Raw genomic sequence first — 25653 nt, 5'->3', positions numbered from 1 at the left:
TCCATCTAAAACCAATCTTAAAGGAAAAAATGCAACATCAAGGGAATTCGTTCAAATATTCTTCGTGTTTGGTTGACCAATATTCTTCCTTTTTGTGTTCCAATATTCTTTGTTTTTTGGTTGATGAAAGACCATCTCGTATTATGGTTTATGAAGCGGTCATTTAACACCACAATATCCCAAAGTATGAGGCATATTCTTTTCCTCAAAAAAATAGCTCACATATTCTTAAGATTCTGTACAAGCCTTGCAAAGAAATTTTATAAACCCTCTAGATTATCTGAGCAGCAGTACTGATTTCAGATTGTCGGTTGTATCTCAAACTGAAAGCGTAAGTTAAATACTTGTGACAACCTAGCCATAAATTCTCAATCTCAATAACAATTGCTTCCAAATAAATTATTGCGATGGAACAGTAACTCGTAGATGGCAAGGAGAATGAAATTCTATCTAAACGGACCAAATCTTGCTAATAAACCCAACACATAATAGAATTAAACATAGCAATTATGGCAAGTTACAACCATAGAATCCATTAGCTTTAGGTCGGAATAAGAAAACATTGATTTTGTGCCCTTCCCGATGTTTGTGGATGTAGCGGTGGCAATTAGTTTGGCGCGGTCGATCATCGAGCCTCCCCCGTTCCACACTTGTGGGTTGGGAGCGCAACAGCCAGTCGAGGTTGCTGCTGTGTTCCACACCTGCAACACGACTAGGCAATCCCATAGCGGGTGAACGGAGGTCTCCAGGTTTCTGAGACAGAGAGAACAGAAGTATCCATTTTCCCAACCCCTCCATTGCAGTTGGTCATCGCACCAAAGCCCGTCTTGGTGCAGCAGCCAAAGAAACATTGATCTTTCCCCATGCCCAAACCTTCGAGATGATCACTCTGATCTTTCTACCTTCGAGAAACAAAACTAATTGCAAACTTATATATCAAGGAAATGTTTCAATCTGCAGAGGGGTCCAAACTGTGTACTCCGATACACCCCTTGTTCAAAGACTGCCCGCTGTTTGAAGACCTAGATAACAAGAAAGAAAACTAATTGAAGATGATTGAGCTGATCTCATACCTGAAGCGTTAATGCCACGTATCATGGCATCGTCTCAATCCCAATGTATGCAGTGAACAGGGATTTGATACACCAGAACACCTAAAAGCAAATACTATTGTCCTATTCATAAATTGAGTTTGCAAGAACCATTTGAAAATGCAGTTTTTAACGTTCCAAATTATTTTCCACAAAAAGAATCACCTGAGATGAACAACAAACCAGATCAAAAACTGCGTGTCGCCGGCAAGCTCCTGTTACTTGCATGATCAAAATTGCAGGCTCAAACCTGGTAATGCACATGGAGCTTATGGACAAAGCTTGGATGCAAAGGAGGATGACCATGGTGGCCGATGTGGGAGGATGGGACGGATCTTGGCTAGATCCGGTGATCCGAGGAGTAGGACCACGGGCTCGGCGGTGTCGTCCAGATCAAGGGCGTGCATGGCGAGAGGGCGCCGTCTCAGCTCATCGTCGCTGTAGGTGAAGGAGGGAGACGTCAGCTCCACCTCCTTTGGTCGTTGGCTGGGTAGGAATATGGAAGATGACATGAGGGGTTGGCCGACGACGCTTGTGGTGTAGATGTCCGACCCTCATCCGGTGGCTAGAGGCACGTGACGTGGGTCGCGGCCTGATGAGGAAGTTAGCGAGCGAGGTGAGACGATTCCGACGGTTTCCTTTTTCTTTTCTGCCATTGCGTGATCGTAAGGATTGCGTAGGTGGAGGATGGAGCTTGGAATATTCCTCTGCAATGAACCAGGTTCAGCCAATGTAAATTACTAAGTGCACACGAGAGAACAAATCAAACTGTATACATATGCCGTGTGGATTTAAGAAAGAGTTAGTTTGCTTGTTTAATAGTAGTATAGATAAGCGTTCGGCTTCCAGGACGTGAACCAACACACTCTTGTCCCAGTCAAGAGCACAGGCCGCCGCGCCGCCTCCTCGTCTCCGCAGAAACCGCGAGCGACGTCTTGTCTATTGCACCGTTTTGTGTGTTCTCCTGCGATTGCTTGTATGATGTTTTAAATTTTGAGTTGAAACTTTGTGACAATCCGATTTTATGTGATTGTGCTATTTTGTTAACAAATATTTTTAAATGTAATATGGTAGTCCGGTGCACCTCCCCCAATTCATAGACCGCTGTGGCTACTTGGCACTCCGCCGTCCAGAACGCAGTCCAAATACATTGACTTTTTATTTCCATCGCTGTCTCCCACTCTCTTCGCTCAAAAGTGGAGTTTACTAGCAGTGTGACGTACGCTTCCCCCTCCCGCACCGAGCATCGGCATCGGCAGGAGCATTCATTTCAGGCAAGCAGACAATCACCGCGACAGACGACGAGCAGCAGCACACCCATATACCAGAAGCGGCCGTCGAAGCCAAGGCGCACACAGGACGCCACCAAGAAGTCGGAGCCACCTTCCAATCGACCGAGCCCCCCTCCCTCCGGCCTCTGAATCGGGCCCGCCGATCTCTCGAGCTCCCCTGCCGCCCCTTCCCGCGGCGGCGCGCAATGGGGGCCGCCGCCGAGGACGCCGTCAGGCAGCTCGGCATCCTCATGGATCAAGGTCCGTGCGTCTACTCTCTCCCTCTCTCTCTCTGCCCCTGCCCGAGTTCTTCTCGCAATTGTTGCGGCGCCCTGACGTGATCTGCTTCTTTGCTTGCAGTGGACGCGCCGCTGAGGATGACGTTCCAGGTACGGATCTGGGCTGCGTGCACCCGTGGCCAAAGCTTGGATCTTGCTACTGATTCTCGTAGATTCTCGTAGCTCCTGTCACTGGATCATGGCCTAGACTAGCCCTACAGATTTGATCTGATTCGGTGCGGGGGGAATGAGCTACTCCGCGTATCCTTCTAAAGCTTGGGCTGTCCTAAATCTTTTACTTCAAAATGGACTATCTCTGACCCTCTCTTGGTCAATGCCACATGCTAGAGGTATGATCTTGTCAGTCATGAGTTGTCAGGTGGGCGGCGTGTTTGGAGAGTGGTGCTTGATCCATCATTCATGACCCGAAAAGGCGGCAAGTGAAGGTGGTGCACTTCCTATGGGTTGCTGAGGCGAGAATATAGTGCTGCTTTAGCTGTCTAGTGTACCGACATTGCATGTTCGATGACGTCCAATTACGATTGCATGGATTGGCGTTCGTTGGTGGCCTCGTGGATCATCATCCTATTTTATGCAGCCGATGGATGGTGGCGTTTTGCTGTTCTCAGGTCCACTAAGTGAGCTGAGTTAATGTGGATATACTCGCCAAACATTACGTCGTTTGCCATCTTATTAGGACTGCAGCTACCTATCGTTTATGACGTTTCGACTGCTGTGGCGTTTTCCCTTTTTGACCTCCGATGTTCACCGAACTTGTATCCCAAATCTGGACACGTGCACGTTAACAGTAAAGGCGGGACATTTCAATATGTCTTTCTGCTACCATTTAATTAAGTGTCTCTAAAATTAAGAGGAAAGATGTTACACGTGTGCTAAATCTTGAAGGTAAGCAATGCCAGCTTATTTGAAGCGTAATTGTTAGTTAGTGTAGTGAAATTGGGATGATAACACTGCTTTGGAATTCATAACTCATCAGAAGTGCAAAATTAAATTCAATTTGTTGTGGCACCTAGGGATGTGCCGGATTCAACTGAACAATGTCTGATTCTGAACAATCCTGGCTGCTTTGCTATTTACCACTAGTAATTTAACATTTTTTGGAAAATAATTTTTTAATACTGGTTATTTTCCAATGAAGTGAAAATAAGACCAAAGCCATGATATCCATACATAATTGGCCCTGCAAGAACATATACTGTTAATTTTGGTAGTACATGTAACTACTACACCAGTAATTGGTATAATCATCAAATGTGATACTATTTGTCTTTGTATTTTCTTTCTTTTGGTCATTGAAGGCTCATCAAATGTTAATAAATTTGAGTGGCCAAATAAATCAACCTTGAGTTATATTCCTTTTTTGTAGCCCTTTCTTACAAGAAAATAGCTACCCTAGTGGGGCAGAAATCAGTAAATGGCCACTTCTATCTCTATCTGGAAGGTTTAATTCTAGCCTTAGATTTTATGATTTTGCTTGGTAGACCCATTCACAAATGACTGTCTATATGTTTTGTAACAGTAAAAAAATATTTTGGTTCATAGAAGAATTATTTTGCAAGTTCTTATTAGTTTCATAAACCATAATCAGATGAATCGCAGATCAGAATTTCATGCATTTGCAGCTATTTAAATATTTGGAATAAATCATCAGTGGTTTTGGAGTTTGTTTCTCATCTATGTAAGTTTCAAGTAATTGCAGGGACACTTCCAAGATCCCTTCAGCCCTGCTGTAAAGTATAATAAATGTCATAACCAACAATTTTCCCCAAATTAGAAATAATACAGCTAACAGGTGCCACTCTCTGATTATGTACCTATATGCCTGATTAAGCATATACACACACACGTCTCTACCTTAAAGAAAAGTTGATTTATAATCTTGGATCCTTCACTAGGATATTATTTAATGTAATATAATTGTTTGTCCATTTGTCTTAAATGATTATCGCTGTTGAATGAAAGGAAAAAATGTAAACATATCTTGTTTATTTCAGAATGTGCACCAAGGCCACCCTAGAGAAACAATGTTGCGCTTTCTCAAGGCTAGAGAATGGAACGTTTCCAAGGCTCATAAAATGGTAATCTTTCTCATATTTTCTCATCCAATAAAGGAACAGATAAATTATATTCTTAAGGTTATTAACTACAGTACTTAATTGGGTTTGAATACTGTTTCTGCAGCTTGTAGATTCTTTGAATTGGAGGATTGAAAACGAAATTGATAGTGTATTGGAGGTTAGTAATCCTTCTGGGTTATAATACTAATCCTGTTAGGTACTCAGATCTTACTAGCATGGCATAATCTCTTATTCATATACAATTTCAAGCTCTTGTTGTTAATATATTATTTCATGTATCTTGTTAATCACTAACCGCTGTCTACATTGGACATGTACAGAGACCTATACTCCCAGTAGATTTATACAGATCAATACGTGATTCACAACTTGTTGGACTCTCAGGATACACCAAGGAGGTATAGCTATCTACTAACACTAGTAATATGCTTGTTATCCTGAATAATTGATCATGATGCAACTATTTGTTTCCATGCATGTTTGTGTGCAAGAAAATGGGCACACCCTTTTGGCTGTTAGTGGTCTAGGTCATGTCTACCGGTTAATCAAATTATTTTTATTGACAAATGAACGGATAGTACTGAACAAAGTTGGCAGAATTGAAGAGGTTAATGTTTATTTTTGTTGATCTGCAATCTTCCATAGAATGTTGTCCCAGTCAGAGCGGCAAAGTTGTGGGTTGTGACAGACCTTCTAGCTAGGAAGAGCCCAAGGGACTGTTAGTATTTAGTAAACTATGACATAAGCTTAGGTATGGTTAAGTTCAAAATAAAGCATGGCACTTTAGGATATCTCTTGCTTGAACCTGTGATTATTGCTGTTGGCTTAATATCCCTTTATTATTAAGACATGTTAGAGGTCAGGGCATGTTCCTCATTTATGGCTGTGTCATTGACTGTTCCCACTAAATGTGTCATCCTGTAGGACAACATCAGATAATGTTCTTTGACTTCTTGTAACACACCATCAAAGAGTTATTGGCCCTTTCATGGAATGGGTCTGAAATTTCGTGAATTGGTTATGTTGTTGCTTGCTATGTGTTACCCAAGTCTCTGCCCATCAATGTTTTTTTTAGCTAGCCCACCAAAAATTACTGGTAGTGTGGTTGTTAGTTAACGCAGCTAAATGCTCGTCGTTGCTATGGATTTATTATATATTATCAGTTGTTTAAATGCTTGTGATGCCATACCAGTCCTTGAGCTCGTATAAAATAGTTTACTTTGATTTTTTTCAGACTCCTAATAATTTGTTCTGATTTTTTTTCTCTTGTTGGCAGGGTCTTCCAGTTTTTGGCATTGGTGTTGGTCAGAGCACATATGACAAAGCTTCGGTACTTTCTCAGATGCTTACTAGTTACTACGTATTTCTTAATTAGGCTACGACAAAAACTATGGAACTTGATGGTTTTTACCTTCCGTAGTGTAGACTAGATACCTTTTTGAGGTTGATGTAACTTAAGTATATTTGTTGGGTATTAAAATGATATGATCCCTGTTTAATGATTGACATGGTTATATCTTACTGCCAGTACCTTGTTATTGTGATTGAAGTAACGGATACCTCTTTTATGGGATCAACTAATCAACCAACTTACTCTAGTTCTGGAGTACCATTTCCCCATTTTGTCAACTAAAGTTGGCCTGTTTCCTTTTCAGGTGCACTACTATGTGCAATCTCATATTCAGATTAACGAATACCGTGATCGCATAATTTTGGTAAGTGTCGAGCTAAATGTTCAAATCTTAATTTTTGTGTTAACACATATTCTTCTTCTTATGTTTGTTCACACCACACTTAGCCCATGTTGACGGAAAGATTTGGACGCCCTATCACCACTTGTGTAAAAGTTCTCGACATGACTGGTTTAAAGTTGTCAGCACTGAGCCAAATGAAGGTACATATTATAGTCTTCTTCTCAAAATGGTTTTCTTCTGTGAGCAAATATAACATTATCCTTGTACTATATATACATGTATGGACTTAAACACTGCTGAAATAAGCATGTCTTAATACATCAAGGGATATGACCACACTGGTATTCAGGTTTACCTTAGCACGTTAATTTTTTAGAGGAACAACTCTTAAATCTTGGATGTTTACCTGTCCACCATAGAGGTCAACGTAGTTTAGCATTAAAAAAACTAATTCATTATTTTTATGCGTAAATATTTATTTTTCTGATAAAATTGCAGAGTGCTCATTACTTATGTTGCTTGTGTGTTCTGGTGAGATAGCATGAAATTTTTGCTGTTGTTTGGATTACAGATGCTGAGTTCAATATCAACTGTTGATGATCTGAATTACCCTGAGAAGTCAGAGACATATTACATAGTTAATGTTCCATATATATTCTCTGCATGCTGGAAGGTACAACGATTTTTCCATCAAAAGTCCGTCCTCAGATTGTATCAGCAAATTTTGTAGTGAATGCTAACTGACATTTCATCTGAGCATACTGGTAGGTTGTGAAGCCCCTATTGCAGGAGAGGACAAAAAAGAAGGTTAAAGTTTTGAGTGGTTGTGGGAGAGATGAACTTCTAAAGGTTCTTTTTTTCACTGTAGTTATTATTTTGTTACTCTCTCATATTGTTGTCTTTGCATAGATTCGTAACCGTTGAGTAATATTATTACTCCTACCAATATAGGTACCACCAATATGGTGGTGGAGAACAAAACATTACCTATGTTTAGCATTTATTTTCTGTGATATGAAAAGTTAGAATGACATGTTTCCTTACCCAAACTGTGTAGATTATGGACTACTCAGCTCTCCCCCATTTCTGCCGACGAGAGGGATCAGGCTCATCCAAGCATTCATCTTCCAACGTCGACGACTGCTTCTCCCCTGACCATCCTTTCCACAAAGAGCTCTACGAGCTCACCAACCAACAGTCATCACACAGGGAGCTCCTCAAGATGGGATCGTTGCATGTGAGCATCCCGGAGCCTGACCCGGACGACGCGAAGATCGTCGAGGTCATCCAGGCCGAGTTCCACAAGATGGGGGAGCAGAACGGGTCGACCAACATCCAGGCCGAGTTCCACAAGATTGGTGAGCAGAACGGGTCGACCAACGGCCACAATAAGGTTTGACGCTGCGCCGACACCGAAGAAAGACGGTGGCCATCTGCATGCGGAGCACCTTCCTTAACCAATGGGGGCAGCGACCTCCGATGAAACCGACAATTTTACCTGTCCATGTTGGTTTGAATTGGATCCCCACCCCCGATCACCCAGGGGGAATATAGCAGCAAAGGGCCTCGGCATCTCCTCCGAGTGATGATGCGTAGGGGTCGGTGGTAGCTGGAAAAGATGAACCGGACAGTGTATATCCGTTAGCGTAGAACCTGCATATGTTGAACTGGTACTATAACAAGATCCATGAATGCTGGATGTTTATTATGACAACTTGTAAGGTTCAGTGTTAAAAAAAAAGTTGCAAGGTTCAGCACAGTTTTGCAGAAATGAGGTGGCAGGATGAGTAGGGTGGGATAGGATGGTATTACCTGGCAAGAAGCAGCGGCAGGCCAGGCGGGGCGGAGCAACGTCGTGGTGGGCTCACGTCCGGTTGCTGAGCCCCGAAGAGCAGCCCAGCACCGGCGGCAGGGGCGGCGACGTTCTCTCTCGACGGTTTGGCAGCCGTCGGCCATATGCGTTGGGGCGATGCTTGGAAGGGGGGATCATATGCGTGCCTGCCAAAGGGGAAACCGCTTTGGCAGCAACAAACGCGTGAGGTCCAGATGTAACCATCTTTTTTTATGATCCCATTCCCACCACCGTCCCGGGTATAGTAGGCGTCTCAGTTTTTTCTTTTCCGGAGTCCTGCCCGTTTTTCTCCCCGGAGCCGGAGACCAAGGAGGAAGGAGATAATTGCAGTTGGCAGCGAGGTTTAACATGATCCTGGATGTTGAGAAGTGATCCAATACGCTCTCGGTATAAAGAAATACGTTGTCAATACGGTCTTGGATTTTGGACCGACGGTCCTGGCTCTACATGTTGCATACGTATCATGTATTTTTTTCGTATTGACATGTCAGCACATGGATTTTTTTATGAAACGTCAAAACGGGCTGGACGGGCCTGCTTTTTTTGTTTTAAGGCTACGGCCCAGATGGGAGGTGGCAGGCTGGCAGCACACGCGTATGTTACAACAAACGCAACAGAAGGATCATATTACTGCGATTTGTTTCTACGCATGCTTGGGTAGACGCTGAATAAATCATTTCTTGTAGAATAGCTTAACATGTACCGCTAAAAAATGCTCAACACATTGCGAGTAATGGCATTGGAGCACGGGCATAATGTGCTTGTTATTTTGAAGTCAAAATATTGGGTTTTTATTGCCTAAAAAAGTTACAAAATTTTTATGCATATGCATGTATAGTAGTGTAATATAACGGTGCAAAATTTCATCAATATACGTACTTGCATGTTTAAAATACATGAAAAAAGGCTTGTTGAGCAGAAATTCATCGAAAACACTAACATTATTTTAAATTCTGGATCATTTTTTGGAAAGCGGTCATTTTTAAATTGCTGAACAAAATTTGAGATTGAGAACAAGAATTTATAACCGAGTATAACTATGCAAAATTTCATCTATATACGTGCTTGCATGCGAGAGATACAAAAAAGATAAATACATGAAAAAAGACTTGTTGAAAAAGAAAATCATCAAAAACATAAAAACACTAACATTATTTTAAATTCTGGATTATGTTTTGATATGTGAAACATTTTTTCAATTTCTGAACAATATTTTAGATTCACAAAAAGAATTTATAGCCGAGAACAATTTGAAAATCCGAAAAAAATAAAAAATGCAAATGCTTTTTGAATGTGTGATTTTTTTTGGAAATGGTTTAAAAGTTCTAATATTTTTGTATGGTGTGACCAATTTTTGAAACTTCAAACTGTTAGAGCATATATCTCCATATGTGGTTTTGGTAATTGATGACAATTCCTATAGACTAATGGTTGCCTTAAGTTATATTTATAGAATTTGTCCATAGGCACTTCTTGAAGTCCATCCATTGGGTTCAAGGAGTTTATATGATGACCAAGATGGTATTCAAGGTATTATCCAAAGAATGGTCATAGAGACACAAGGTTGATCAAGATCTCAGACAAAGAGTAAATCAAGATGATCAACACACAAAGCGTATAAGATGTACCGAGAGGGATCAAGTGATCCCATGGTATGGTAAGCATTGTCCATTACATGTTTGTGTACTAACGCATGGTCTTTGTGAGAGTTCTATGTGGGGGGTAGGTGTGCTTCCATGGGCTTGCGTCAAAAGGAAGATCTCATACAACCCATGAAGGATGACATCAAGTGGTAATCGTCATCAAGATTGCGGTGTGCAAGTTCAAGTGGATCAGCACGAATATATCATGCTTAATGCTTGCCGTCCATTGTGGTGGCAATGGACTTGTGAAGATATGCTGAAGAGCAGCTCACCCATAGTGTGTATGGGGGAGCAATCAACTAGTCTTCATCAAGCCAACGCAATCAAGAAAGATGGTCCATCTTGAGGAAGCCAAGATCATCGTCATCTAGCTCAATAGGACAAGGTGCAAGGTATAGGTTTGCCCTTGATAGGTTTTCTATTTTAGGATAGATTGTCGTACTGTCAAGGGGGACTCTCAAGTGAGTAGCTTGATTGTATCGTTCGTTGAGAGCTCAAACCATTTGCATCCTTGCATCATACTTCTTGGTTCTTGTTTGGTGTTTCTCTTTGTGAGTTTTAGAGCTTATGTTCATCTTCATGACAAGCTCGAGTTCATCGAAAACGGAGTCCATATGCATCTTCTGTGATGTTTTCGATGTTGGGAGTTTTTATCAGTCTTATTCGAAGAAGGGTTCTCACCATTTTATTATGGGACTTTTCTCACTTGCTTCTTATTGATATTTCTATCAGGATTGTGTTATCCCATGTCGTTAGCTTTCCAACAAACTTGGTTTCATTGAATTCGGAGTCCGCATGCGAAAGTTACATCAGTTTCAGTACCGAGCGGTAGTACCGCTCCTCGTGCGAGCGGTAGTACCGCCCCCGGAGAGGTAGTACAGCTCCGTCGAACTATTTTTTGCATACTTTTTGGCCTCAGCATGGTTGTTGAACCTACCGCGCGGGCTGTGAGGCTTAACGGTTGGATTTTTTCCCACCTATAAAAGGGGGTCTTCTTGCCCATTGAACCTTACCTCTTTAGCTCGTGTTCTTCCCCCATTGTTGACCTTCTTCGAGCTTGCTAACTCTCAATCCCTCCAATGATTCTTGCTAGTTCTTGAGGGAAAATAGAGAGGAGATCTAGATCCATATTTCCACCAATCACTTTCTCCTCTAAGTGAGGGGAACCCCTTGGGTCTAGATCTTGGAGTTCTTCGTGTTTTTCTTCATTCTTCCTCTCATTTTCCTCCCTAGCATTAGTTGCTTTGGTGGGATTTGGGAGAGAAGGACTTGGGCACTCCGTGTGCCCTTGCCATTGCATTAATTGCATCATTTGAGTTCTCCACAGTGATACGTGGAAGTGAAGTTTGAGAAGCTTATTACCTTTGGTACTTAGTACCCTAGATATTGTTCTTCGTGGATGCTTTGGCGTCCTAGAAGCTTGGTGGTGTCTCGGAGCTCAATCATTGTGGTGTAAAGCTCCGGGCAAGCGTCGGGGTCTCCAATTAGGTTGTGGAGATTGCCCCGAGCAATTTGTACGGGTATCGGTGACCGCCCCAAGGTTTGCCATTTGTACGGGTTCGGTGACCGCCCTCAAGGGTCCCTTAGTGTAATCACGACATCTTGCATTCTACGAGAGCGTGAGGAGATTACGGTGGCCTTAGTGGCATCTTGGGGAGCATTGTGGTGTAAAGCTCCGGGCAAGCGTCGGGGTCTCCAATTAAGTTGTGGAGATTGCCCCGAGCATTTGTGGTCACCTCGAAGCCATATGCCATTGTGGTGAAGCTTCGTGGTGTCGTTGGGAGCCTCCAATTAAGTTGTGGAGATTGCCCCACAACCTTGTTTGTACGGGTTCGGTGACCGCCCTCAAGGGTCCCTTAGTGGAATCACGGCATCTTGCATTGTGCGAGGGCGTGAGGAGATTACGGTTGCCTTAGTGGCATCTTGGGGAGCATTGTGCCTCCACACCGCTCCAACGGAGATTAGCATCCGCAAGGGTGTGAACTTCGGGATACATCATCGTCTCCGCGTGCCTCGGTTATCTCTTACCCGAACCCTTTACTTATGCACTTTACTTTGTGATAGCCATATTGTTTATTGTCATATATCTTGCTATCACTTAGTTGTTTATCTTGCTTAGCATAAGTTGTTGGTGCACATAGGTGAGCCTAGTTGTTGTAGGTCTTGTGCTTGACAAATTAAACGTTAGTTTTATTCCGCATTTGTTCAAGCCTAAACCGTAATTATTTTAAAGCGTCTATTCACCCCCCCTCTAGGCGACATCCACGTCCTTTCACAAACTATTTTTCGAAAAAAAATATTTGCTAGAAATTTCTGAAATAATTATGTATACTTAAAATTTATTTTAAAAGGAGTAAAACAAAAAAAACAGAAAAACGAAAAACAAATGAAAATATGGTTCAAAACCTTGTGCATCTTTTTTATTTGAGGATAACCATGTGTATCTTATTACTCCCTCCGTTCTTAAATATAAGTCTTTTTAGATGTTTCGCTAAAAGACTATGTACGGATGTATACAGACATACTTTAGAGTATAGATTCATTAATTTTGTTCCGTATCATCGTATGTGATCTCCTAGTGAAATCTCTAAGAAGACTTATATTTAAGAACAGAGGGAGTAGTAGCAAATCCTACTTTTTTACAATAACAAAACCAAATCAGTGCGTGCTACAGTGGAAAAAATGGGATTTATATACGAGGACATACACCAAGTTATAAATAGAAAAAGGTACTTAGTGTGGTGTCTAGCGTGTGGAAATACCGGCCGTGGACTTGCGGGTTCGAAATCTTACAATGTGTTGAAGTCCAGGCCCGTCCAGCCTTAAAAAAACATGCCCATTCAACCCATTTTGATGTTTTAAAAAAAGAGATCCACATGCTAACGTGTCATACAGGAAAATACGAGGTACTTATACAACGTGTAGAGTCAGGACCATCGGTCCAAAATCCAGGACTATATTGAAAACATCAGAACCATATTGAATCACTTCTCAACATTCAGGACATGTTAGGCATGTGTCAATGCATCGTTTCTTAGCACATTATCATAGGAGCATTAATAATTTAGGAGACTACTAGCCCAATGCATTATTTCTTACATGTTGTCTCTAAATTTAATGATTTGGTACTCATGCATAGATGTGACTGGGCTATTAACCATTTTTACCTATGACGACTGCATATGTTGTATCTTACTCTCTCCGTCATGGTTTAAAGGCGTGTTTAGAAATTCTCTGAAACCTAGGTGGTTATTGATTGGTTGTGAGATGGGCTCAAAAATAACATTCATACTACGGCCCTGTTTGGATCCCACTGCTAGAGCTAGTTTGAGCTAGTTTGAGCTGAACTAGCTCCCGAAGTATCCAAACACATGGGCTAGTTTGGGTTAGATGCAAACTAACCCACCAAAAAAACTAGCCCTGAGAAGAGGTGCTAATTGGAGCTAGTTGGAGATGGATAGGTAAAAATAATAATATTTTGACCGCATCGGATCCTTTCCCCCGGTCGCGCTCGCCCCGCCCGGCCGCGTCGCCCCGCCGGCCGCGCTCGCCCCGCCCGGCCGGCTCGGCTCGCCCCGCCCGGCCGCGCTCGCCCCGCCCGGCCGCGCTCGCCCTCACTTGGCCTGCTCGCCCCCGCCGGCCGCGCTCGCCCCCGCCGGCCACCTCCGTCGCGTCCCGTCCAGACCGCCTCGTCCGCCTGCCACCGGTCGCCTCTATCCTCCTCCATACCCCTGCACCACGCCTACACAAAAGCTGACCACAACAAATCCTGGTTAAAAGAGACACATGATTGAAAAAAATGCATTTATTGTCAAACTAACCTTTGCATCCAAACACCACCAAAGGCTAGAGTTAGTTCATGGTTAGACTAAAGTTAGAAACTAACTCTAACCTCTAGCCAAGTTAGAGTATCCAAACAGAGCCTACACATGCATATAGAAGTAGTACACTAGAGTACTAATTAGCTGTTAGGAGTAAATGCAATGCGCCTTAAATCTTTTCTATTATAAAAATGCATGTAAATTTAACCGTGCCTTGTAAACTGTGACGGAGGAAGTACTAGCTAAGAGGGTGCTTGGATAAGTTTTAGTACCATGACTAAAAGTAGTGGGACTAAAACTTGCTAGACTCACCTATGCTTGGATCCAAATACTAAAAAGACTAAAATCAAGTTAATGAGCATTTATTATCCTCCAAACCCTCCAATCCACAACTCGTCTGTGTTAAAGGAGAGGAGTTAAATGAGGAGAGAGATGACTAATCCATAATTTAGTAGGGGTATCCCTGACTAAAATATTTTAGTCTCAAAACTAGTTTTAGCCTCTCTTTAGTCAGATGTGTTTGAAACTTTAGCCTCTTAAAAGAGACTATTTTTAGTCAGACTAAAATAAGTCCTTTGGATCCAAGCACCCTCTAAGATACAACCTTACTCCTTTTCTCTCATCATTAAACACATCAACAAAAACCCGCGCTAAAATACCTCCATTGACACACGCTTAAACCTCACCGCTAACTTCCAAGACTATAGCTGCAATTATCTGGAGGAAGCCCAGCAATGGCCACGCCGCCCTTCTTAGCTAGAAGCGCTTGGTCGCATACGCCTCCAATCCCTCCCTCATCATGAATAGGGTCTCGCGCATGCATGCAAATGCAACCTCCCTTGCGCCCCGCGCCAGTTAATCCCTAGTCGCTTTGGAAACTGTAACGTTTAGGGGATTGAAGGGGAGGGAAATGGCCGCTTGGAATTTCAGATTTCGTTTTCATTCCCCCCTATAATATAACCTCGTCAGTTCACCACACCCCTCATCTTCTTCTCCATGCTCCATGCTCCGTCCGAAACGATGGCTCTGTTCGATCTGAATCAACCCATCCACTGGGAGTGTGAGGAGACAGAAGAGTACGGACGAGCCGATGGCGCCGGTCACAGAGGAGATGGGGCGGACGGAGAAGGTGTGAACCATGGAGGCTTTGCCAGCCACGGTAGCACCCGCTCGGACATCGGCGGCTACCACGCAAGGGGAGATGGAGGAGTTCACTCGGACGCCGACGGCAACGGTGGAGGTGGCGGCGATGATGTCCACCTATTGATGCATAATTAATTGATTACGTCCAGAATTAGTTTTTGTCCACCTATTGATGCATAATTAATTGCATACTATGGGAGAATGCGTAGTTGCGCACTCAATTTCGAAAACACAAATACTAGTAGTAGTATATTGCTATGGGAAGCTTCCCATCTACCAGACCAGTCCACGACCTTTAGATTAGATGCACGTTGGCCATTAGATTAGCTACTAATCTCCGGTGCGTGATTGATGGATTGTAGCATTAATTGAATAGTACATTGTAACTGCTATGCGTGCATGGCCCGGTGGTAGTTTTTTTTTTCCGGAGATGGGCTTGGTCGTAGCTAGTTTTCAGTAATTATGTTTAGGATTTATTTCCTGCTTCCGAGAATCATACTTTCAAGAATTGTGCTAAATATGATTATTGATTTATTTCATGCTTCCGAGAATTATGCTTCCCAGACTTGTTTCCAAAAATCATTTTTTATCCATATTTACTGTAGATAATGTGCATATTTATGCCATGGGAACATTCCCTATATAACCGCTGGAAGCATACGGGAGATATTGTGCATCTAGTATACTACCAATGTTTTTCCGAGACTCATTTTTATGCAAAGTAGACATTGCTTTTGTGCCATGGAAACATTCAAAAATGCTCGAAGTATATGCTTTGTGGTGCTGCAATTTTTTTTTGTTCAACGGAATGATTTAATCTATGCTATATGTTTAGGAGATGGAAATACTTTTTTGATGTAAAGGAGGCATTTTTCTTATATAGTGGAAGCATTTGCTTCGCAAAGAAATCATCGGCAAGCACAACAAAAGATCAAACCATCAAAATAATTCATAAGATATGCACAAAATATTACAAGTCATTTTTGCAACTAAATAGAAGAGTATACAACAACACTTTTTACAAGCCGGTCATGGACAAGATCGTCACGTGCCATGAGCTCTCCGTTGTTCCAGTGCAACCGACAACTTAAAGCAGTGACGGGTTTGTCTAAGTTATAGGGCACTCAACGTCATTGCGAGGCATCTTGGGGACAACAAAGAATCATATTTGGAATCGGGTGCCTGTGTATGTACATTAGAACCATTCAGTTAGAAGGACGAAAACATACACCGATGGCTGTTCATAAAATAAAAAGGTTCAAAATTGTATGTACAATAAAGTTTCACAAACTAAAGCAACACTGACATTGGTTGAAGCACATATGTCTGCTAATGGTTTCATCAAAATGATTTTACAGTAAAAATAAGCATACGGTTACAATGTTGGAAGAAAATTTTGCTATACCATAGAAACACGCACGTAAGAAAAGTAGCATGTCTACTAGGAAGCATCAGCTCCATTATATCATAACATATATAAACACAGTGGAAGCATGGATTTTTTTAATTGCCAGCATCATTGGATGCAGAAAGTTATGTCTTGCAAATGAGTTTGGAATATACGATTAATTAGCTATTAAAATAATTCGTTGTCAATATAACTGACAACATGTATAAGAATGAACTACTTCCAAGAAAAAATAAATAAATTTGTCAACCTAATTGTGGACTAAGGATACAATCTATATGGAGTGGAGTACAATAATTCAAGATCATGGATATTTGCAAGCATCAATTTTCATGCTATGTAACATAAAACAAGAGTATAAAAAATGGAAGCATGGTTTAAATGCTGATAACTCTAAAAAGTAAAAGAATGATACATAAGTAGCACAACATCAGATTCATTCAAAAAGGCAAAAGGGGGTAGTGGTGACAGCAGGAAGAGGATGTTGAACCTCAGAAGCCTGGTTGTATTTCAAATTCATCCACAAGTACAAAGCACATAAGGGATATATCTGTAGCACCGAGCAAAAAGGAAAAATCTTGCAAGCAGAACACATATATGTCCTAGTGGAAGCATATATACAAATCACTGGATATTAGAATCCTTGCCGCAAAGATGAGATGATTAGTATCATTGAACAAAAGTAGGAATTTGTTTATTGCGTAAACTAATGAATGGAAGTGTTTTTGTAGACGACCTTGAAAAATGATTATAATGTAGAAGCAACCAGGTATGAAGCTGCAAACTAATGCCAAGGGTGCATTATTACTGTTAGGTGGAAGCATGAACTTTCAAAAATGAAACGATAATAAATTGTTGTTGCCTAGCGGAAACAATTTTCTAGCCCAAAAATTGGGGAAATATTAAAAAAGTAGATGCGTCATGGTAAGAAGCACACACAAAAAAAGTGTGCAAATCAATTTCTATCCTACAAGTGGATGGATGTTTTGTGTCACCAACATACCAATTGATCAATTTTTAATAACGCATGAAAATAACTGTATAGATTTAAGAAGCATTTTTATTCCTACATAGGTGGTGCATAATAAAGAAGAAACAACGGAATTTTGGAAGAGAACTAATCGTGGCTGCAAGCATGAAATATGGAAAATTGTAATGACAACTAATATGAACACAAGAATCAAAGATTGGACGACTAAATACCTAGGTCAGATGGCGAATTCTGCAATCTTCCTCGTGTGCTGGATTCTTTCGGCAACTGAGACGATGATTTGCCGCGATGGACTGAAGAACTTGGGGGCAGAACCTAGTTGAGACGACCATGCAGGGGGTGGGAGCTCGCTCGTGGTCAAGGTGGATAATACCTGTGCAACCACCGGATGGGACGGCGCACCAGCGTGTTGAATCTCACCGGCGTAGTGGGTATGGCAGGTTCACGTTGGAGAGATGCAAAGCGGCAGGGCAATGGTGACATCGGCCATCAGCGATGGAGACGATTCGGGAGCAGGCCAGACCTCGGGATGGGGAAGAGGTCGGGTGGGTTTGGAAGGTGAGATTAATGCAGGATAATTAGGAGGGATTATAGGAGGGACGTGACCAAATAAATCGGTCTGGTTTAAAAACAAGATGATGGATTTTGGAAGCAATCTTAGCCGTGAGAGTAAAACGCATGGACGTCACCAGACTGGTCTGGCAATTGCTTTCTACTCCCTCCGTTCCTAAATATAAGTCTTTGTAGAGATTCTACTAGTAGACTACATACGGATGTATGTAGACATACTTTAAAGTGTAGATTCACTCATTTTGCTTCGTATGTAGACTCCTAGTGAAATCTCTTAAAAGACTTATATTTAGGAACGGAGGGAGTATATTACTACTGATAGGAAGGGTTTCCCTATTGCTATTGTCCACAACATGTCTCAATTAATATGAACTGCACTACAATTACATTCGGTAGAATTATGATGCATATGATTGTAACCTAGCTAGTGTTTCCATTCTCTTTATAGATCAGATTGCTAATAGAAAGCGCAGGACGCAGTACACCGACGACGAACGCCGTTACAAATACAGCATGCTTGTACAGAGGAACGGTGGCGGCATTATGAAGCGTGGAGTCGGTAGAGCCGTGTCTGACAAAATGCGGGTGCCTGTGAGGGTCGTGCAGCGCATATGGATGGCCGGGCGCCGCGGCGGTGGAATACATGCCGTGGCGAGCAAGAAGCCTAAGAACTGCGGCCGCAAACGGGTAGAGCCTGACCCTGACGCTCTGCGGGTGTTGCCATTGGATGGACGCATGACGATCCGAGAGCTAGCCGAGGCTTTGGGTATGAAGAAGAGCACCCTGTTCCAGCGGCTGAAAGAAGGTAAACTGAGGCGCCACGGCGAATGATCTCATCTCATCTCATGCCTGCTTTGAGGGATGGTAGCATTGTTTGTTGATGCCTGTCCATGCTGCTAGAGGCCGCAAGCATTCCTAAGAATTCCTGAGTAATAGTATAGCTATGGAATTAATATATGCTTTACTTCCTGACACTTAGTTTGACGATGTTATTGCTGTATCAGATGGGCTTGGCCATGTTATTTTGGAAATGATCCTCTAAAGCAGTTTAGGGAGTAACGTATCATGATCTTGTCTTCTTTGCTAGGTAGTTATATCAAGCGTTATGTTGTGTCGCTTTAACAAAAAGCGCATCTGGTGTAGTGGTATCATAGTACCCTCCCACGGTACTGACCAGGGTTCGATTCCCTGGATGCGCAGCATTTATGTTTCGTTTTCTTTTTCCTCTACTCTACATTTTTTTTCTGTATTTCATTTTGTCTCTCCACTTTTTTTTTTATAGTTTCATTTTGTCTCTCCACCTTGCTTTGAGTACGACCCTCGCTACATTGTTTTCCCCTTGCCACTAGAAGAATGGTCGTCTCATCTTTTTGCAAATTCTTTCACCTGTATTGGTTAACATATTAATTAAGTTGGTACCAAGTATATTTGCACGTGTAAGGGCATCTTCAACACTGACATGTAAACTGTCCGCATCTATCCACACCGTGAAAGGCATCCAACATGGTCTTGTATCGGTCCGCGAAGGGTCCTGACACGGTTTCTCCCGCAAACTAAAGACAAACGTGAGGGGAGGGGGGGGGGATTCGTGGGAGTCCAGACAAGAGAAATGTCGCTATCTACACACTCACCCTTGGCCCATCCAAAAGGAAGGTGTATCCCGCGTTCTTGTAGTATCACGCGTTGTTTCAGCGTTAAAATCCCCCACTTCTCTTCTTCCATTCATCGCCGCTCTCCGTCCACTTCCTACTCTTTTCTCCCACCCTCTACTTCCTTTCGTCACGGACACATGGAGCTGTTGGAGAATCTGTCGGAGATAGAGATGGTGGAGTTGCTAGAGGATCTGTGCGTCACGCTTGCCTGGAAGATCAACTCTGCGACGCGGTAGGATCGCCAGGTCAAAGCGGGCCGCAAAGGAGGAGAAGCTCAAGAAGCGGTTGGCTGACGGTGGCCTATTGGTTGTGATGGGCGTGGAGGTCGTGGCGGGCGGCGCAAGACGGGCGGGCACACAACACATGAGGTGCCATAGCCGGAGCCTTACAAGCCTCCGTAGTACTACATCGCCAAGCAACTAGGCATCCCTGCCGGTACGGTACCTTACATAGTCGACGTTAATGCAACACCGCTCTTCTTTGAGTATTCTTCACCGCATCTCGTCCGAGTGTGACCGACGGTCGGGGAGCAAATGGGTGCCCGCATCCTGTTCGCTGCAATGCCTAGAGTGGGGGAGCAGGCGTACAACGCGGACATGGAGATGCTCAAAATCATCTATGACGGAGGTGACGGAGTGGGGGGGGGGGGGTTGTGAGGACGGGCAGGTGAAAGACATCGATCCCACCGAGTCCGACAACTACCAGCAATAGTCCTACACCCACACAGCTAGGCAACAGACATACACCCAGACCGATGATGGCACAATAATAGCAGCATTTGGTCGCCGGAGAGCAGCAACTCGATGGGGAGGAGGAGGAGGAGGAGGAGGGTGACAGCGATGATGATAATCCGGATGATACAGTTGATGATCCAAAGAAAGGAAGGGGAGAAAGTTTCAACATGCGGGAGGACGAGTTGTTGTGCGAGGCATTGTTTACCACTAGCCTTGATCCGTTCCATGGCACGGAGCAAAAGGCCACAACCTTTTGGAGGAACATTCTCATATGGTTCTATGAACACAAGCATTTTGCGGCCTACTCCGACACGCTCATCCGCAACTGTAAATGAAATCCCTCAACCATCGATGGTACACCATCCAAGAGGCCATGTCCAAGTATCGTGGGCACTTGAAGCATCTCATCACACGGTGGCCTAGCGGTGCACAAATCACCGAGCAAGTAAGTTGATCGTTAGTCAGATATGCTTCAGTTTTGTTGATCACTAGCGGGACATGTATTGTCTTGTTGCACACTAGACGGATATGCATGGTCAACCTTGTTTCACTTTGTAACCTATCCGTGCTTGTGCGGTGTACAAAAAGTAGGAGAAGAAGTTCTTCACTGTCATGCATTGTTGTTTGAACACTACGAGCAAAATGCCTATAGGTAGATCATTAGTAATAGCACGGGGGTCTGCGGCCAGCGCTAGTGTTAGTTAGTAGTAGCGTTGGCCCCCAACCAACGCTAAATGTATAACATAGTAGTCGGGCTCCCACGGTCCTTCCTCGGTCGAACCATAATACCAGCATGGTCCCTGCACCCAACGCTACATGTAAAATTTAGCAGTAGCGTCGGTTATATAGCCATCATTGGCACTAAAGTTAGAGGATGGAAGCTGGTGGGTCCGAGTTATCAATAGCGCGGGGCTAACAACATGCGCTATAAGTAAACTTATAGCAGCAGCGCGCCCCGTGTCGGTGTTAAAACCAGTGGATCTCGGGTAGGGGTCCTGAACTGTGGATCTTGGATCAATGGGTAACAAGGGGACAAGGGAGACGATGTTTTACCCAGGTTCGGGTCCTCTTGATGGAGGTAATACCCTACGTCCTGCTTTGTTGTATTGATGATGAAGTATCGAGTACATAATTGATCTACCTCGAGATCACATGTTGTGGTCTAAACCCTAGGAGTAATGATATTAACCTACCCTACGGACTAAAACCGTCTGGTTTATATAGATACCAGGGGTGTCTAGGCTTACACAATGTCGGTTACATCAGAGAAGGATGTGACACACTCGATTTGATCGTACGCTAATCATACACGCAAATGCGTACGACCAAGCTCAAGGACCCACGGGAAGATATCACAACACAACTCTAGACACAAATAAAAACATACAAGCTTCATATTACAAGCCACGGGCCTCAAGGGCTAGAATACAGAAGCTCGACAAACACACGAGTTAGCGGAAGAAACATATATCTGAGTACATGCATAAAACAAGGATAATCCCTTAGAGAAGGCTAGCACAAAATATACATCGATGAAAGGAGGCGGGGCCTCCTTCCTGGGAACCTCCTAAACTACTCCTGGTCTTCAGTGGCCTCCACGTAGTAGTAGGCACCATCGGGGTAGCAGTCGTCATCGGCGGGATACACCAACTCCCGGGCTCCATCATATGGTCGCAACAAATGAATCAAGGGTAAAAGGGGGATCAAAGCAACGGTGAGTACTCATCCAAAGTACTCGCAAGACTAACATCAGAACTATGCTAAGTATGCATCAGTATCAAAGGATTGGGGTTATATGTGGACTGACTGCAGCAACGCGAGAATAAAGAGAGGGGACTAGTCCTATCGAAGACTAGCATCTTCAAGGTCTTGCACTAGTAGATGAGAGTAGAGCAAACAACACACATATATAGTCATATTGTTGCAACAATATTAATTAAGGTCACGCCCACATATTCTTCCTCGACTCCCTGCGAGGAAGCAATCCCGGAGCAAACATTCCAGTTAAGTAACAGTTGTAGTTGTATAAGATTGGGGCACAACTCCAAGTCGTCCTGTAACCGTGGACACGGCTATTCAAATAGTTATTTTTCATCCCTGGAGGTGTGCACCATCTTACCCATCATGCTTGATAAACTCTGACCGGACACACTTTCCACGGTCATGCCTGGCCTCGGAACATCAACACGTCGCAGCCCTACCTAGGCTCAACAGAGAGGCCAGCCCGTCGGTCTAACTCCTAAGCGCACAGGGTTCATGGGCCCATCACCATCTGTGCTCCTGCATGTTGCGTGGGCAGCCGATGTCAGTCCCGACGCCTCTTATACAAGAACGATGCTTATCCAGACCACTCGGGCGCGCGCCGCTCCAATGCTGACGTCTGAAGTGTTGGAAATATGCCCTAGAGGCAATAATAAATTGGTTATTAATATATTTCCTTCTTCATGATAATTGTTTATTATCCATGCTAGAATTGTATTGAATGGAAACTCAGATACATGTGTGGATACATAGACAACACACTGTCCCTAGTGAGCCTCTAGTTGACTAGCTCGTTGGTCAAAGATGGTTAAGGTTTCATGGCCATAGACAAGTATTGTCTCTTGATAACGAGATCACATCATTAGGAGAATGATGTGATGGACAAGACCCAAACTATGAACATATCATATGATCGTGTCAGTTCATTGCTACTATTTTCTGCATGTCAATGTATCAGTTCCTATGACCATTAGATCATGTAACTCCCGGACACCGGAGGAATACCTTGTGTGTATCAAATGTCGCAACATAACTAGGTGACTATAAAGGCGCTCTACAGGTATCTCCAAAGGTGTGTGTTGGGTTGGCGTGAATTGAGACTGGGATTTGTCACTCCGTATGACGGAGAGGTATCTCGGGGCCCACTCGGTAATACAACATCACAATAAGCCTTGCAAGCAATGTGACTAAGGAGTTAGTCACGTGATCTTGTATTACGGAACGAGTAAAGAGACTTGCCAGTAACGAGATTGAACTAGGTATAGAGATACAACCGATCAAATACCGATGGACAAAGGGAATATTATACAGGATTAACTGAATCCTTGACATAGAGGTTCGACTGATAAATATCTTTGTAGAATATGTAGGAGCCAATATGGGCATCCAGGCCCCGCTATTGGTTATTGACCCTGGAACCCGCCGGGTCTGCACACTTAAGGTTTGGTGACGATTTGATATTAATGAGTTATGTGTGGTAGTAACCGAAATTTGTTCAGAGTCCCGGATGAGATTCCAGATGTCACGAGGAGCTCCGTAATGGTCCGGAGGTAAAGATTTATATATGGGAAGTCATATTTTGGCTACCGGAAAAGTTTCGGGGTTTTTCCGGTATTGTACCGGGAAGCTTCTAAAAGGTTCCGAAAACTTCCGGAGGAGTCTGGAAGTCCACCAAGGGTTCCAGCACGTCCCAAGGGTTTGCATGGGCTGAGGGGATACGTCGTGGCCTTATTGGGCCAAGCGCACAACTCCCTCAAGGCCCATGCAGTTGGGAAAGGTGGGAAGTCCACCTTTGTATGGAAGGGAAGGAAGGGGACTAGGATTCCACCTCCTCTCTCCATGTCTGCACCCTAGGGCTTGGAGGGGCTGTTCCCCATGTCCCTCCACCTATATATAGAGAGGAGGGGGCGCCCCAAGAGGACACACGAAGCCCTTGGCGCCACTCTCTCTTCCTAGATCGTTTTCTCCCCCGTTTGCGGTTTCGGTAGCGCTAGGCGTAGCCCTGCCGGGATAGCACCACCACAACCACCACCATGCCGCCGTGCTGGAGAAATCATCTACCTCTCCGCCCCTCTTGCTGGATTAATAAGGCAGTGATCGTCATTGAGCTATACGTGTGTTGAATGCGGAGGTGACGTTCGTTCGGCACTAGATTGGGATGAATCGTGATGAGATCGCGGGACGGGCTACGATTTGGATCGCGAAGATGTTCCACTACATCAACCGCATTATATACGCTTCTGCTTAGCGATTTACAAGGGTATATAGATACACTCTCCCCTCTCGTAGATGATGATCACCATGGATAGGTATTGCATGTGCGTAGGAATTTTTTTGTTTCCCATGCAACGTTCACGCACAGTGGCATCATGAGCTAGGTTCATGCGTAGATGATATCACGAGTAGAACACAAAAGAGTTTGTGGGCGTTGATGTTAAATTTGCTGTCCTCCTTAGTCTTTTCTTGATTTGGTGGTATTGTTGGATTGAAGCGGCCCGGACCAACATTACTCGTACGCTTACGAGAGACCGGTTTCATCGACTAACATGCAACTTGTTGCATAAAGATGACTGGCAGGTGCCTGTTTCTTCAACTTTAGTTGAATCGGATTTGACCGAGTCGATCCTTGGAGAAGGTTAAATAGCAACTTGCATATCACCGTTGTGGTTTTGCGTAAGTAAGATGCGATCATACTAGATATCCATAGCAGGCACGTAAAACATGCAACAACAAATTAGAGGACGTCTAACTTGTTTTTGCAGGGTATGCATGTGATGTGATATGGCCAAAGACATGACATGATATATTGGATGTATGAGATGATCATGTTGTAATAGTTAAATATCGACTTGCACGTCGATCCTACGACAACCGGCAGGAGCCATAGGGTTGTCTTTAATTATTTTCGCGCTTGGAAATGCTTTGCTTTATCGCTAGTAGTAGCTTTAGTAGTAACATCATAGTTAGTGCGACAACCTTGATGGCAGCACAATGATGGAGATCATGGTGTGGCGCCGATGACGATGAAGATCATGCCGGTGCTTTGGTGATGGAGATCAAGAAGCACAAGTTCATGGCCATATCATGTCACTTATGATTTGCATGTGATGTTAATCCTTTTATGCACCTTGTTTTGCTTACGACAACGGTAACATTATAAGGTGACCCCTCACTAAAATTTCAAGATAAGATTGTGTTCTCCCTGACTATGCACGGTTGCGACAGTTCATCATTTCGATACACCACGTGATGATCAGGTGTTATAGACTCAACGCTCACATACAACGTGTGCAAAATAGTTGCACACATGGAACACTCTGGTTAAACTTCACAAGCCTAGCATGTACAAAAATAGCCTCGGAACACAAGAGACTGAAAGGTCGAGCATGAGTCATATAGTGGACATGATCAACATGGAGATGTTCACCATTGAAGCTAAACTCAACTCACGTGATGATCGGACTTGAGTTAGTGAATTTGGATCATGCGACACTCGAATGACTAGAGGGATGCCAATTTGAGTTGGAGTTCTTAAGTAATATGATTAATTGAACTCATTATCATGAACATAGTCAAAAGGTCTTTACAAATTATGTTGTAGCTTGCGCTATAGCTCTACTGTTTTTTTAGATATGTTCCTTGAGA

The 25653-nt window shown here is 43.4% G+C and overlaps 1 protein-coding gene and 1 non-coding gene across 2 annotated transcripts; both read left to right on the top strand.

Moving 5' to 3' along the window:
* The first annotated feature begins 2259 nt into the window (after window positions 1-2259).
* LOC123401939 (phosphatidylinositol/phosphatidylcholine transfer protein SFH2-like) lies at window positions 2260-8192 on the top strand. The gene is made up of 11 exons (XM_045095806.1): window positions 2260-2623; window positions 2723-2751; window positions 4656-4739; window positions 4843-4896; window positions 5060-5137; window positions 6016-6069; window positions 6395-6454; window positions 6538-6633; window positions 7005-7106; window positions 7202-7282; window positions 7491-8192. Exons 1-11 carry the CDS (start codon window positions 2569-2571, stop codon window positions 7830-7832), a joined length of 1035 nt encoding a protein of 344 aa, XP_044951741.1. The 5' UTR covers window positions 2260-2568; the 3' UTR covers window positions 7833-8192.
* A 10797-nt stretch (window positions 8193-18989) lies between these two features.
* Window positions 18990-19060, top strand: TRNAG-CCC. Its single transcript has one exon. It is a non-coding gene; the product is annotated as a tRNA-Gly (tRNA).
* Window positions 19061-25653: the final 6593 nt, after the last annotated feature.

The sequence above is a fragment of the Hordeum vulgare genome, chromosome 6H (genome assembly GCF_904849725.1).
Source record: "Hordeum vulgare subsp. vulgare chromosome 6H, MorexV3_pseudomolecules_assembly, whole genome shotgun sequence".
NCBI lineage: Eukaryota > Viridiplantae > Streptophyta > Magnoliopsida > Poales > Poaceae > Hordeum > Hordeum vulgare.
The sequence above is the reverse complement of the archived record's forward strand: the minus strand, read 5'-3'. Positions and strand labels throughout refer to the sequence as shown.

What these genes read in the sequence shown, in the direction of transcription:
- LOC123401939 (XM_045095806.1), top strand. Translation starts at nt 2,569, where the DNA reads ATGGGGGCCGCCGCCGAGGACGCCGTCAGGCAGCTCGGCATCCTCATG. An exon ending in CGCTGAGGATGACGTTCCAG is followed by an intron (nt 2,752 to 4,655) that starts GTACGGATCTGG and finishes TGTTTATTTCAG; the next exon opens with AATGTGCACCAAGGCCACCC. An exon ending in CAGCACTGAGCCAAATGAAG is followed by an intron (nt 6,634 to 7,004) that starts GTACATATTATA and finishes TTTGGATTACAG; the next exon opens with ATGCTGAGTTCAATATCAAC.